Consider the following 15,882-nt stretch of genomic DNA (forward strand, 5'->3'; position numbering starts at 1 on the left):
GCAGAGTGGCCTAACTCATCCAAGCGGGTAGGGAAGAAGGTATACACACACGGCACAAGATTCACAGATGCAAGGAAACCAAAGAAAACAGGACATGTATCCCAACCCTGAACTAAACAATGATAAAACAATTAGGGCAGGCAAACTGCTGAAGATAAAAATATATCTAAAGAAATATCTGATAATATGATTTTATCTACGCAGGCTGAAAACATACAATAAGAGACAACAGAGGAAAATGCAATACTGTTGTGCTGTAATAATACCAGGAGTAACCAGTACCAAGCAAAACTATGCATTTTCACCTAAGTCTTCGTCAGTGGCCTATTACATAAAAATGGTCTAGTATGTAAAAAGGGATATAAGAAAGGCTTATATATACACACACATTTAGGACTGTAAAATGTGGGTATATATGTCAGGAACTTGGAGGGTAAAATGTGGGTGTATATGTAAGCCTTTTTGTCTTATGTCCCTGTTTACATACTAGACCGTGTTTATATGCTAGACCACTGACAAAGACTTCAGGTCAAAACACATTTGGTTTTGCGTGGTACTGGTTACCTGCAGGTTCGAGGAAAGCCAGGGTGGTCTCCAGAGAAAAAAAGGCAGTCGGATGGGGGCCTGGGAAAATAGATATCCTGGCTCAGATATGAAGCCGCAAGGTGGCCTTGGGTCAATCACCCAGAATCAGCCGGGGAAGGAAGACAGCCCGGTAGAAGAGCCCCTGCTTTGCACACAGAAGGTCCGCTCCTCAGCATCTCCAGAAAGGGCTAGGAAAGGCTGCCGCATGAAACCCTGGAGAGTTGCCGTCAGCCTGTGTAGGCAACACTGAGCTAAATCAAGGACTGCAGAAGCTCTGGCCCACAGGCCAATCTGGCCCACCTGGGGTCCCCATTTCAGCTCTCCAGGGTTCCCCAGGTGGCCACACCCACTTCCCCAGGCCCCACCCACATTTCCCCCAACCACCCATCGTTTGCCAGTTTCCCAGCTTTTGACAAACATCCATGTACACAAACACGCTCCAACATTTTCCCAGCTGACCAAGGAGCGGCCACAGTTGGCTCTGCAGCTCCCACCCAAATGAAGGACAAAATTAAAGATCTGATATTCAACATACATGATAAACAGGATACAAAAGTGGAAATAATGGTCCCCATTTGTTAAAATGATGTTTCCAAGAAGATTAGGCCATGTACCGGACTATATTCCCCCTTCACTCCTATCATCTTCTTTCTTAGCTCCCCTGTGGGGTGATCTGTTGTTAATTGGCTTTGCAGTTGTTACAAAGGGCACAGTCTTATCCATATTTAGACAGAAAAATGTCCCACAACCTCCAGCATTCTCCAGCCAGCTGTGCCGGCGGGGAGATGCTGGGAGGTCTAGGACTTTTTTCTGTCTGAACATGCATAGGATTGCAACCTTGGCCTCAAGCTTAGTCAGTTGGAATATTCAAAGGGAAAACTAAAGGGACAGAACAAAAGGGTGAATAGGAGAGGAAGAAAGGGAGGGAAAATATCCGACATGGACGGTTGTACTTTTCTACAAGATGATGCATATTTGAGAAAGTCGATTAAAAAAAAAAAAAGATTTGATTGCAAGGAAAAAGAAAAAGAGAGAGGGAGAGGTTCCAGTCTCACCTCTGTAATGAACCGGATGCACTCAAGAAATATGTAATCCTCATGGTTTTCATTCACCACTTTCTCATCAACAAAATGCCGAGGCTCCAGGTTTGGATGATCTGAAAAGGGAAGGCGGCATTTCAAAAGAGGTTTCCATCAGACCCCCAAGCCAGGGATAAGCCACAGTTCTGAGTTCAGACATCACAACAAGCCAGACTTCATAAGCCAACAACAAACTATGGCTTCTATCTGTGGTACACAGCTGGTTAACAAACTATGGTTTCTTTGTGGGGATGGGTTCAGACACAATGACAAGACATATTTCAACAAGCCACACCATAGCTTAGGGTTGCATATGAACCAGGCCAGTGTGGTGAACTAAGGGTTATTGGAACATGCATGACCCTCACTTGTCCAAGGTTCACTTTTATCCAAGGTTCTTAAGGCTAAAGTCAGTGGTGGCGTAACCCTGAACCTTGGTTAAAAACAGCAATGAAAAGAAGGGGAAATTTCAGGCAGGAGAAGGGTCCTATTTCACATCCCCTTCACCATGGTTAAGAGATGGGCCAGAGAGATAAAATCCACACTCACCCAGTTATCTACCTCTAACCCCAATTAGACAAATCCGTGGAAGATTAGGTCGATCAAAAGTTATATCCAAATTAAGGGGCAGTATAGCACTAAAAGAAATCTGGCTAAACCAGAGATGCAGAACTTCGGGGTTCTGGAGGCCTTGATTCCCTGATGTAGCCCGAAGAATTTTTATTTTTTTTAATGGAACAGAACAGGTACAGCCCTGGTTGGGAGGTGGGGAGAGGAAGCCTTGCCTGGTTACCTATCAGTTGTGAGCTGCCCCATATGAAGGGAAGGAACTGAAAGTCATCCAGACCCCACACTCCTTGGCTCCCGGCTGGCTCCATTCGGTAGGTTTTCTGGAGTTTCCGCATGACTTCCAAGTACCTGAAACAAACAAAAACAGCAGCAGAAGATCAACATCACTGTGGTGGGACCAAGCCGCTTACGGCCATCAACCAAGTGCTTGACCCCTGCAGAAGCAGTTGGCAGGCTCCGCCCAGGGGATGGTGCGAGGCTGCTCATCAACTGGTTGAAACAGCGCTACCCTCTGGTGACGAGGGATGAGGACTGGCCGATCGGGATGGGGAAGACGGAAGGGGCTGAGATCAGGCGGAGGCACAGAGGAGAGAAGGGGGGGAGATTGCACAAAACCTGGGAAACCACCAAATAATCTGGTGGTTGGAGGAAAGGGGGGGTGGCAGAAGGGGGGTGGCCCCCTGGGTCCGAGGTTCTGCAGCCCAGAAAGGTAGGTCTCAGCACTATTCGCCTATTGCCGACGTGGCTGCTGAGCAGTTTGTCTAAGGCCTCGTATGAGTTTGTGGCCGTAGCAAGGTTTGGAACCAGGGAAATCCTCTGCTCCCGTTCTGAGCAACCACATGAGGCCCCTCGTAGAAAGAGGGTTGCCGGCGCCGGCTATTCCGCTCCCCCACGGCTTCACCTGTTGAACACCTTGAAGACGATGGCCAGCTGGTCATCCACCCGGAGAACGCCAATTTTGCAAAGGCAGCAGAGGAAGGCGGCAAACGCGGCTTCATGCCCTGAGACAAAAGCACAGGAGGGCACCTGGGTCAAGATCAATATGCAGCCTTTCAATGGTGCTTGGGGGGGTTCATGTAACATGACTGCAGGAAACGCCTATGAATATGGCAGTCACGTTTCATAAGGATAATAATTTAAAGAGAGTGGGGATGCAGGCCTCTGCCTCCAAGGAGCCTACAGTCTTGCTTTGGATAGTGGGGGCACATGAGCGGAGTGTGAGCAAGGAGCAGAGTGGTTGAGAGCCAGTGTGGTGTGGTGGTTAGAGTCGTGGACTGGAGAGATCCGGATTCGAGTCCCCGCTCAGCCATGCAGCTCACTGGGGGACTTTAGGCCAGGCACTCACTCTCAGCCTAACCTACCTCACAGGGTTGTTGTGAGGATAAAAATGGAGAGAAGGAGGACCATGTAAACCGCCTTGGGTGTTTTGGAGGAAAGGTGGGATAATGATGATGATGAGAGCAGGAGACCTTTGGATGGCAAGGAAAATGGAGTTGCAGGAGCAGAGTTAACGGGCAAAAATCCTTACAACAACCCTGAAAGTTAGGTCAGTGCCGTCGCTACACAGGCAAGAACTGCAACCAAGTGTTGCAGTGTGTATCCTTACCTCCTAACAGGTGTGTTCCTATTCAGGGTTCCAGCCAGCCAGACCCTCCTCCAAGATACTCCATTCAATCCCCACCCCACAACCCCAGTTTTCTGTTCCCAGACATGCAACATTCCACGGCTCCTGAGCAGTTTGTTTCGGGGGGGGGGGGGGTTTGCCCCCAGTGACTATTTGAAATTATCATCTTTCTGCCTGGCAACTGCAGAGCTGAAAGGAGGAACTCTCGGGCCTCTGCTACCAGCCAGAAGACCAGCATCCACCCTCTACCTCCCTGAAGAACTTCATGGCGAGTGGGGAGCCAACCCCGCCCCACCCACTGGCCAGAGAAGCTGCTTGCGTCTCAAAACCTGTTTTCCTCTTCCCTCCTCATCCCTGTTTTCCTTGTGTATCATAAGCCTGCACGCAGGGACAGTCTTTTTGCTAAAAACTGGAAACCTCAACAGAACCTTACAATAGAAAGGTGGTGTCATAATATCGGGAACACTGGATTTGTGGGAAAAGGAACGAAACGACTTAAAGTTTGCCGAGGACAAGAAGAAACAGATGGTTTCATAATGACATGGTGCCATTTTATTAACTTCATGAATGACACAATGAATACAAGGTAGCCCCCAGCTACCTATGGTTCACTCTGGAGAGATACCTTTAGGCATAGCTCTACAATGCAAGACTAACTAGAGGTGAAATCCTATACATGTTCCGACAGAAAACATGGTGGGAGTTGTTGAGGCAGAAAAAATGTCCTACATGCGTAGAATTGGCCCGAAGCTGGTAAAGCTTGTGTTAGGCCTGTACTACTCCAGAGTGCTTGGGTCTATCTGGACTGTACCATTTCAGACCACTGGCAGTTGTAGGAGTTTTTTCTGTCTAAACGTGCGTAGGATCGCGCCCTAAATCGATGAAGCCGACTCTTCATCATCAGATGGGCTATCTCGCACCTCATTGACACTTTTGTAATCCATGCTCATTGTACCATGAAGTTGAACAAGAAAACCGATAAAACAACAAAAAGTAGCAGTGATAGCAGTACTATTATTTACGGTATTGTTATTGACATATAAAGGGCTAAACAACTTAGGACCCGGTTACCTGAAAGATCGCTTCCCCCTATGCAACCCTGTTAGACCTCTTCAAGCTTCAAGGGAGGCCTTGTGATCTAAGCCACCTCCTACAGAGTCCCTTCAGGCAGTGAGAAGCACAACAGGCCTTCTCTGATTGCAGTGGCATGGCAACAGGGCCTTCTCGGTGGTGCCACCCTCCCTCTGGAATGCCCTCGCCTCTGCCATACATCAGGCACTGGTGATCAGGTGCTTTCGGCGATTACTGCAAACCTACTTGCTGACCCTGGCTTTTCCCAACCAAGAACTCGTCTAAACAATGTTGTGCTTTTATTATGGCTTATCGTTTTCTAAGTGGTTGTAAACGGCTTCGGGATTTATTTATTTTTTAAAAGTAGATGGGAAGCAGTAGATAAATATCGTAAAATGAATAAATATGTTCGGGTTGAAGAGGCGCTCCATAAATGACAATGACAGCAGCACCCACCGGTGAGCAACAGCAGCTTTGCAGCTGGCCAGAGAACAGTCCTACCGTATTGCTCTTTTCTTTTTTAAATTTTTACCTTAAAAAAAGAAAAACAAAAAACTAGCCCTCCAAGGTCTCCTCATCCAAGGTCTCTCTGGCATCTTGGAGACAGACAGGTGTTTTAAAGCTCACTGGCTTTGTTACGTTTGTGGCTGAGCAGACACTTCTCCTAGAAAGCTCGGTGTAACAATCTTACACCTCAGGCCTGCACCAAAAAAAAAAAAGGCAAATGGCTCCCTTCCTGTTCTCTGGGGCTTGCCGTGGAAGGAAATCTCTTTCATCGCAGAGCGGGAAGAGACCTCAGAGATCATCTAGTCCAGACACAGGGAAGCGCTTTCCTTTCCGAGAAGCTCTCGGGGCCGCCTTCTGGCGGTGGGCAGGGCCAAGGGTGAAAGGCACGGGGCTGAATGCAAAATGGGTGGGGCCGAAATTACAACAACACCAAATACCAACCTGTTCTCGCTTAATGCTCTTACTGCGAATAACTAAGATTTGGGAGAGGCATTTCAACCTTTTAGAATGGGGCACAAAAGCTGGGAAACCACCAAATGGTCAGCAGTTGGAGGTGGGGCCAGGGGGGGCGTGGCCTTCTGGGAAGCCCCAGAGGGCCAGATTTGGCCCCCAAGGATGACGTTCCACACCCCTGACCTAATCCACCCACCTGCTCAAGGCAGGCTCTGCGCTGCAGGGTGCAGTGCCAGCATCCCATTAAAAGACCCATCCCGCTTCTAGCCGTAACAGCTGAAAGAGGCCCATTCTCAAAGAACCCCTGGGTCCCCTCCATAGGAAGGGCAAAGAAAGCCACATGGGGAAAGGCCTGGCCAGGTCAGCACGCACTGACATACCTGTCCCGTAGTCAATGCGCGTAGAGTTCCCCACGGATTCCTTCAAGTACGCAGCCACCTCGGGAACAGCGTCCATCTGCTGCTTGGGGACCACGGTGGCGACCAGGTTCTCCGCTCCCTGCAAAGCAAGCCACCATTGGAACATGAGACAAGGTCAGAGGTTCTGCACTACTCCTCTACGCCTGCCCGCAGAGGAGGAGCACGGGGGTGGTGTAGCAGTGAGAGCGTTGGACTGGGAGCTGGGAGATCCGGGTTCTAGTCCCCACTCAGCCATGGAAGCTCACGGGGTGACTTTGGGCCCGTCACAGACTCTCAGACCAACCTCCCTCACAGGGTTGTTGTTGTGAGGATGAAATGGAGAGGAGGAGGATCATGTAAGCCGCCCTGGGTTCCTTGCAAGAGGAAAAAAGGCGGGATATAAATGCAGTAAGTGTTACAGCACCTAGTGAATGACTGATGCTAAATACATAACTTAAAGCAGCAGCAGCAGCACTCACAAACCTTTTGTCCTAGTTGTGAAACAGGGTGGGGCAGGGGAGCCAAATAGCCCCGGGTGTGAATGCTAAACTTTGGGAACCTTTATCCCAATGTGTAACCATTGGAAAAGAGCCATTTTCACTTTTTTTTTTTTTAACAGATTTTCATATTTTCTTTTAATCTAATTAGGGCAAGATCCCATCAGTAAACAGAAAAGGGGAGGCATTCAGCTTATGCTACAATAAATCTGCTAGCCTTAAAAGGTGCTGCAAGATTTTCCCCTGCGCTGGCTGTAACAGGAGGCTACCCCTCAAGAATAATTCACGATACCTCTTGGACCTGAGCTATCCTGTCAAGAGAATCATCTGGTGCCACTCTACCCCCCAGACTGCCAACTGGGGGGAGGGGGAAGGATGGCATGTTTGCATGCTCCCCTGCACATAGAAACCTAGCATGTCAGACTACATCAACCCTAGAACCCCTTTCCCTTCTAAGTTATCATGAGCACCAAACAAAACCTTCCCCCTGGCCCTAAAAAAGGCATAGGAGCCCCTGTCCAGAAAAGCATCCGGCCATGCCATTTGGCCCTCCCGCTTCGCCTACCTGGTCCAGTTTGGCATACCACGTCCGGAAGGCCTTGTTCCCGAAACGAGAGGGCTGGTCCACCGGGGGGGTCTCATCGATCCACCGGTCCAGCGTGTTCAGCAGAGCGACCAGCTTTTCGATGGGCTACAAGGAGAGAAGGGGCAGCAGTTCGCGCAGGCAGGCAAGGCACGCGCAGGGGGAAACAGGCCACACGTCGCTCCCGCCCCCAGCCCAAGTGCCACTCGTCCGCAGAACCCGGCAGCACATTTCTAAAATCTCTAGCTTGCCATCACTGCACAGGTGCATTGGGCAATGGCTCTCAGGCAGGCACGGGCAGGATCTAATCTGGTTTTTAAAACCCGAAGACTCCACCCCTGCACCACCATTTTATACCCAGCTGGAGCCAGGCACAAAATGGTGGTGGAGGGGGCAGAGCCTCCTACAAAAGGAGGCAGGAACAAAATACCAAACACGGCAGCATCTTTTAGCTTAAAGCTCTCACTGCCATAACCAGGCTTCAGGAGAGGCATTTCAGCCTTTAGAAGGAGGGGGCGAAACCTGTGCAAGGCCGGGGAAAGAGGTGTGGCCATCTGGGGAACCGGGGGCAGGGGGCTGGGACCCCAGGTGGCCTGGCTGTGGCCCACCGCCCTGAGGTTCAACACCCCTGATGCGAAGCCTGCTGACTGAGCGACACCATACTTGCATATATGTATATACACACACACACACACACACACACACACACACACGAGTACCAGTGGCAGTGGCTACAACTTAGACCACGAAGATAAAGGTTCAAATCACCAATTAGCCATGAAGCTCACTGGGAGAACAGGGCCAGCAGCTATTTCTCAGCTTAACCTACCTCGCAGGGTTATTGTTTCTATTATTATTATTGTTTCTGTTATTCATTCTATTATTATTTCTATTAATAACTTTATTGTTATAACAGTATTTTCATTATTATTATTATTATTACTGCTACAATTATTTCTATTATTTACCCTTTTATTATTCACCACTTGGATATTTTCATGAAAGTGGAGTGATATATAAATCCTGTAAATAAGCCATAAACAAAAACTTGCATTTCCTCATTTTCACTCCGAGACCACAGCGGCCATACACAACGCTGCTTCACAGCACAGACTCCAAGAGGGGATTCCTCCTTGAAGGGAGAGACTAAGGACACAGCGGCTCTGACTTTGCCAGAGGCATCGCTCCTGAGAAATCCTCTGGTCTCCCAGGCCAAAGCTCGATCCCCCAACTCTTGTCAGCAGAAGGACGGGAAACTGCCGAGGCCAGCAACTTCAGCAGCCCTTGACACGTTACCTGAGGGGCCGAGAAAGATGGGGAGATGCGCTGCACCATCTCTGAGCCAGAAGCCTTCACCTCTGGTGCAAAGAACCCATTGCTAGGCCAGCAGTCCCCAGCCCCCACCAGAGGTGTTGGGCTACAAGTCCCATCATCCCCCACCAGTGAGACATTTCAACCTTTTAGAATAAAAACGCAAGAGCCTTGCTGGATCAGAGCAAGGCTCCATCCAGTCCAGCATTCTGTTCACACAGGGGCCAACCAGCTGCCCATGGGAAACCCACAAACAGGACAGGAATGCAACGGCAACCTCCCACCCATGTTCCCCAGCAACTGGTGCACACAGGCATACTGCCTCTGATACCAGAGGTAGCATATGACCATCAGGACTAGTAGCCATTGATAGCCTTCTCCTCCTCCAGAAATTGGTCCAATTCCCTTTTAAAGTCGTCCAAATTGGTGGCTGTCACTACATCTTGTGGTAGCAAATTTCATAGTTTGCCTCTGCGCTGTGTGAAGAACTTCCTTTGATCTGTCCTGAATTTCCCACCCATCAGCTTTATGGGGTGACCCCAGTGGGTTCTAGCATTATGAGAGAGGGAGGAAAATGTCTCCCTCTCCACTTTCTCCACACCAGGCATAATTTTGTACACCTCTATCCTGTCTCCCCTCACTCACCTTTTCTTTCAGCTAAACAATCCTAGATGTTTTAACGCTCCCTCATAGGGGAGATGCTCCAACTCCTTGATCATTTTAGTTGCCCCTTTCTGCATTTTTTCCAACTCCACAATATCTTTTTTAGGTGTGGTGACCAGAACTGTACACACTGTTCCAGTCACACCACAGATTTGTATAAGGGCAGTACGATCTTGGAAGTTTTATTTTCAGTTCCTTTCTGAATTCTGCCTAACACGGAATTTGCCTGTTTCACAGCAGTCGCACACACTGGGTCAACATTTCCACTGAACACGGAGGGAAGAAAACTGCCCAAGAACCGGGAAATCACCCAATGATCTGGGGGAGTGGCCAGGGAAAGCGGGTGTGGCCAGAGAAAGGGGGGTGGCCACCTGGGAACCCCCGGAGGGCCGGATTTGTCCCGTGGACTGAGGCTCCACACCCCTGCCCTGTGGACCAGGTAGCCAGGGAAGGATGGACGGTACAATACGGGGCTGGCATTTAAGGCACATCACCACTCCAGTTAACAGCCATTCGCATTCAATGCTGAAAGAATGCCGGCGATTCCTCCGTCTCTGCTAGCACCAGCTCGGTACAAGGAGCTCCCTTCTTTGGTGCCTCAGGATAGCTGGAAGAACAGCTGGCAGAGAGATGGTCTCCCCCACACACCAATCTTCCTCCCCACACACACATACAGCCTTTCCCACCCCACAGCCTTGCAAAGTCTCTGCCCTGGGGGAAAAGGGAGGGGAAGAAGGAAGGCAGAGACTGCAACCAGGGACCCCCTTCTTTTGCTTGCCAGCTTGAAAGAGATTTCTGAAAAAGAGCCCAGCTGCAGAGACAGGCAAAGCAGCCAGGAGAGGACATGGCAGCTGCCGCCTCCATCGCGTCAATACATAATTAAGAGGAGATGCAAGTCGTTTGCTGCTCCAGGCTCTTTTGGGTGGGTGGGAGGGAGGGGGCTTATTAAAATCAGGCTCCTTGCCAAGGGCTAGCAGAATCGACGCAGCAACAGCCCTCAGCAGACGGGGCCCAGCTCTGCCTGGAATCTCCTCTTCCGTTTTGGCTCAGAACCGGAGGCAGTCCCCACCACCACCACCACCACCACCACCACCACAAGGAGAGGGGCAACATTTGGCACGAGTCAAGCTAGCACAGGCTTCTCACCACGGTTAGGAGATTGGGGGCGTCAGGCCCACCCTCTCTGGCAGAAATGTTCACCCCCCACCCACCCAAGGATCTGAAGCATCAGGTCTTGGCCAGGTTAAACGTTAACCAGGGTTTGAGCACCCAATTCAAACCCTGGTTAAGAGCAGACACCTGGGAGAGCCTACTCAGACCATGCCTTTTGTGCATGGAAGATTCCAAGTTCACTCCCCTCCACCTCCAGATAAAAGGACCTATGACAGGGGTGTTCACCTCAGGCCTGGGGGCCAAATTCAGCCTACCCGGAACGAAATCCAGCCCTTCAGGGTTCCCCAGCTGGCCACACATTCTTCCCAACGTGGCCAGACATTTCCTGCTTCCTTGCCCCCAAACCATTTTTGGTCATTTCCCAGCTTTTCCATCCCTCCAGGGGTCCCAATCCAACCATGCTCACACCTCCCCTGTCCCCAACCCCTCCCCCCTCCCCCCACCACCCGGTTGCTTGGTGGTTAACCAGCTTTGGCAGTTTCCCCACATTCTAAAAGGTTGAAATGTCTAAGGCTTAGTTACTGGCAGGAAGAGCTTTAAGCAAAAACAGGCTGCTCGTTTTTTGCTTTTGGGCCCCACCCCCTTTGCCTTTGGCCCCACCCACCACTGGAATGTGGCCTGCGGGAGCTTCTCTAAAATGGAATTTGGCCCTCGGGCTGAAAGAGGTTCTGCACCCCTGATATACGGTTAGTGGTGATGGATTAAAATTGGGGAGATGCATGTTCAAATCCCCACTCAACCGTGAAGTTGACTGGGTACCCTTGGGGAATCCCCCTCTCTCTTTGCCTACCCTACCTTACAAAGGTTGTTTTGAGGACAAGATGGGAGGAATCTAAGCTTCTTTGAGGAAGGGCAGGATGCAATCAATAAAGGGAGAAGTAGAAATGGGCAACGGGTACAGAATTCAGCAGCCTGAGGATCTCACCGTCCTTTTGATTAATTAAAAGAAGAAATAAGTGTCTAGCTCTCAAGGCTGAGCAAACATGCTTCAAAGTGTCTGAGCAAGGCCCAGCAAGATCCCAGAAGTAGGGGGAGGGAAGGAGTGCGTGCCAAAGAGGATTGACAAAGGCTGGGGAGGGGATGCAGCTTCAGTGCCCCCCCCCCATGCATCTTTTTTAGACTGACTACAGGGTTCAGCTCAAAAAAAGCAGGCCAGGATCAGGAAGAGAAAAACCACAACCCCCCTTTTGCCCACCTCCGAGACTTTGTATTCACACGTCAGCTTCTTGCCTTTGATGCCTTCATTCAGCTTGAGGATAAAGCCGATGTAATCTGCATAGGCCTGTCAAAAGAATACACACACAGCGTCAGGACGTTCAAGCTCGGCAATGTTTCTTCCGTTGCCCTGTGGCAAGATCCATGAGGAGGTGGTGTGAACTGGAGGAGGCTCTTGGTTAGATTTTGTATTCCACTACGCCAGCATTTCTCAAACTGTGGGCCATGTCCCACCAGCAGGTCTCTGCCGGCGCATCTTTGACCACCCTGTGCCACAGCCACACCATTCGCGCTGCACAGGCAGGTGAGGCAGAGGCAGGTGGTGAGACAGCGAGGCTAATATTTTTAAATAAGAATAATAATGCTTAAAAACTGAGAATAAAGAGGAATGGGAAAAGCGAGGGAAGCGGTTATAGGGGAGGTGAACATAAAAGCAGCAGGAGGGATGAAAGAAAGCGGCAGCTGAGGATACGGTACAAGTTAAGTGACAAAGGAAAATGGGAGAAGAAGCGACAGGAGATGAGTAAGAATACTTTGGTGAGGAGGGAGGAGGAAAACAATATAAAATAAAATGCCTTCTCTACTTAGAACTTCTGGATCAGCAAAATTCTGCCCAAGGCTGAGCCATGACACCTCCAGGGCCAAGGTCTGTACTTCAGATGAGGAAAGCCGAACTTGGGGGTTGGACTCGATGGCCTTGTAGGCCCCTTCCAACTCTACTATTCTATGATAGAACGCCCTGCTACAAGGAAATAGCGGTGGCAAAGAATTTTGCCATTCCCAAACAGGGATTCGGTATCTAGAGAACATTATTTCAGCAACTGCCAGCTCTGCTTCCATCTGCCCTCATTTTGCGACTGGCTCTGACCCTGCACTGCCATATTTTTGACCGGTGGGTCTGTCATTTCCAGCGCTTTCGAGAGGGTGAGCTGCAACGATTCGGCACAAAATCATGCAGTTGTGCAGATAGGGCTGGACTTCGGGACCAATGTCTAGGAACCCCAAGTGACCACCCAGAGAGCAAGAGGTGATGGGAGCAGCAGAAAATGGTCTCAGTATCAGCAACTGGGCCACTATAGGAATCGTGGGACACAGGGTCCCTTCTTTCTTCTTATCTTTAAAAATGTTTTTATAGTCAGGTGGCTGCCGGACAGCCAGGCATGTACACAATTACAGATGTTCATTTTATTATTTTACTTTAAAAATCTATTATTCTTTTCTACAACAAAATGGGGCTTGTGGACAAGTAAACGTGTGATCAGCACCAGGGCAGCAGAAGCAAACTCCATTTGATTCCTGCAGTCATGATGGTGCTATGACTGGAGTTTGAAATGTAAAACTGCACAGGCTCAGTGTATTTCTTTTTTTAAAAAAACAGGATTAGCAATTAGATTTACTTATTGATTTGCTCTGACGTTATCGGGAATGTAGAAGAAGGTCTAAAGCATGGAATGGCGGTTGACGGGTGGAGAAGGGCAATGTTAGTCATGCGCTTCTCAAATGAAGTAATACATATGACTGTCTAAAGACCATTAAGTCCAGGGACTAAAATTACCTAGCTGCACTACTGAAATAGCACCAAACTGAAAAACAGCTATCAAGGGAAATGTGGAGAGCTGGATCTGTCTTTTCCCTCAGCTACTGTCAGTCAAAAGCCTTTCAGTGGCACAGCAGTGATGGAAAGTAGAGAAGCCACCTTAACTGCCATTTTTTGGTAGAAAGGTGGGCTATAAATCAAACAAATAAATGAGATCTCCTATCCTTTCCTCAACCTGTGCTAACAGTTGGTGTTCCTCTGCAGTAGCAGATGGTGGAAAAAGGATATCTGCCTTTCTCAGACCATGCTAGAAACTATCACCCTGACAGACTAGTTTTCTATCTGCAGGGAGTGTATGGAGGCACATTTAATCACGTCAGCCTGTACCTACAATTTCGAGATGGGACAGCCCAGACGAGCGATCACCACCTCAACACAAATTAAGCTTCCTGCTTGGCCTGTGCCAGTTGTACCAACCAGGAAGAATCCCAAACAAAATATATTCTGCCTTCAGGTGACGGGAGAAGAAGCAAGACAACGTGGTGAGCTGCCATCTAGCTCCCAGGCCACTCCCTCCCTCCAATTGTTACCTAAAGGGCGTCTGGGAAAACACCTTGCCCTGAGGGGATGGGAGACCGAAATGGGTGAGCTTAAAGGTAGAAGAAAGAAAAGAGAAACATGCCAGCCCAGGAGAACAACAGAATCAGTGCAAACCTGAGTTCAATTGATATATTCCCATCCATCAGCAGGCTGCACTGAGGGAGACGAGAAAGGGAGCAGGGTCATTGCACTAGACTTAATTTTTTCTACCTCCTCCCCCCCACCCTTTTCTCCTTGTGTGTCGTGCCTGCTGCTCGGGGATCCTGTCGACTGGAGAGTGGAACAGAAGTGCTTTGAATAAAGAAATAAAATAAAGTATTCTGTACCTGAGAGCGTTTCCACTTCGCCATGTCAGGGACCATGTTGATTTCCTTTTGGGGGACCATGAAGTTCTGGCAGGGAGGAGGCGCTGCCTCCTCAGGGGGGTCTGGAAGATGGGGGAAGAAGTCAAGCCATGAGGACCAAGAAAATCAGATCCTTGACACTCCCAACTCTGTGCGTTTGTTTCTTGAGAAAATATTTTTGGGGCACAATCCTATGCACGTTTAGACAGAAAAAAGTCCTGTACCTTCGAGCTTCCCTCCAAGCAGCCATGGGAATTGTAGGATTTTTTTTCTGTTTAAATATGCACAGGATTATACTCTTAGGGCATTTTTTAAAATCCACTTTTCAATCTTATCAATTCCCTAAATGGGGCGCAATTAAAATTCAATACAAATTAGATTATTTTTTTCAAAGAAGCAACACTGTAATTCTAAATGGAGATATTTTAATTGACTAACCTATCAATTAAGTGTGCATTTGAGTGAAAAAAAACAGTGGACAGGGCCCAGTTCAACTTAGCTGAACCTTAAAATTTATACTTTATATTGAATACATTTTAACACAAGCAGTCTTCAAGGGCAGCCCCATGTGGAGAGCATTACAGTAGCCCAGAGCCAAGGTTACCAGGGCATGCACCACAGTGCTCAGGTCCCTCTTTTTCCAGGAAAGGATGCAATGGAAAAACAGCCAAGCTGGTAAGATGTGCTCCTGGCCACAGCCCCGCCCCTGGCATCCATGAAAAGGCCAGGATCCAAGAGGACTTCAACACTGCAAACCTGATCAATCTCCAAAATGTGGCAAAGAAGTCTCCCATTCTGCGCTATAATCCGAAGCCACCTAAACCAAAGCTGCTTCTGGATTTGAGATACATTTAGCAAGGGACGTTCTCAACCCCACAAAGAAGAATCGTTCTAGCAGGTTGTACTGTGGGAGCAGGAAGTGGTGCCACTCCACCCGCCCTGCTGAAAGACATTGTTTTCCTCTTCCCTCCAGATCCCTTTTTCCTTGCATGTCGTGAGTCTTTTCTAGGCTGTATGCCTGCGGGCAGGGACTTCCTTGTTTTATTGATTATATATAAGCTACTCAAAGAGCCATTTTGGCTGGCGGAATAAAAATCAATGACTACATTAAATAAACTAGGGGTCTTCCTTTACTCTGAGACAGCCAGGCACAGGACTAGCCACACCAGGCTCACATATTTGTTTAGCTATGCATTCATACGTATTTTATTTTATTTTTATTTTATTATTAAATTTATTAATCGCCCATCTGGCTGGTCACCCAGCCACTCTGGGCGATGTACAACATACAATAAAAACAGTTTAAAACAATAAAATTCTACAATAAAAACATTTTCTAAAATACCCTAACCCACCCCAAATGCCTGCCTGAACAACAGCGCTTTTAATGCATGACGGAAGCTCATTAAAGAGGGGGCATGACGAAGTTCCCTAGGGAGGGAGTTCCACAGAGTGGGGGCCACCACAGAAAAGGCCCTCTCACTCCACTTAGGCGCAGAAGAGTAAACCCGGGGAATGGCTGGGGAATGCTGGAAGTTGTAGGACTTTTCTGTCTAAACATACACAGGATTCCTTAGCTACCAAATCTAGATTGGCTTCCATTTGGATTAACTTCCATTTTTATTTATTTTGAGCTACAGTTTCAGGGACCCAGAAAGAGTCGCTTGGCAGG

At 48.7% G+C, this 15,882-nt stretch overlaps 1 protein-coding gene across 3 annotated transcripts in view; it reads right to left on the bottom strand.

Moving 5' to 3' along the window:
* Positions 1-15,882, bottom strand: part of PTPA (protein phosphatase 2 phosphatase activator) — a 34,363-nt gene that overhangs the window by 12,862 nt on the left and 5,619 nt on the right. For all 3 annotated transcript variants that reach the window (XM_084821004.1, XM_084821003.1, XM_084821005.1), the window contains exons 2-8: positions 14,193-14,293; positions 11,710-11,796; positions 7,350-7,475; positions 6,270-6,387; positions 3,136-3,235; positions 2,458-2,582; positions 1,641-1,741 (exon numbers count right to left, since the gene is read on the bottom strand). In XM_084821004.1, the coding sequence (XP_084677130.1) occupies positions 1,641-1,741; positions 2,458-2,582; positions 3,136-3,235; positions 6,270-6,387; positions 7,350-7,475; positions 11,710-11,796; positions 14,193-14,293 (758 nt within the window). The remainder of the gene's footprint in view (positions 1-1,640; positions 1,742-2,457; positions 2,583-3,135; positions 3,236-6,269; positions 6,388-7,349; positions 7,476-11,709; positions 11,797-14,192; positions 14,294-15,882) is intronic.

This window comes from Heloderma suspectum, chromosome 14 (assembly GCF_057233095.1).
Source record: "Heloderma suspectum isolate Gila_16-S chromosome 14, 16-S_ref, whole genome shotgun sequence".
NCBI lineage: Eukaryota > Metazoa > Chordata > Lepidosauria > Squamata > Helodermatidae > Heloderma > Heloderma suspectum.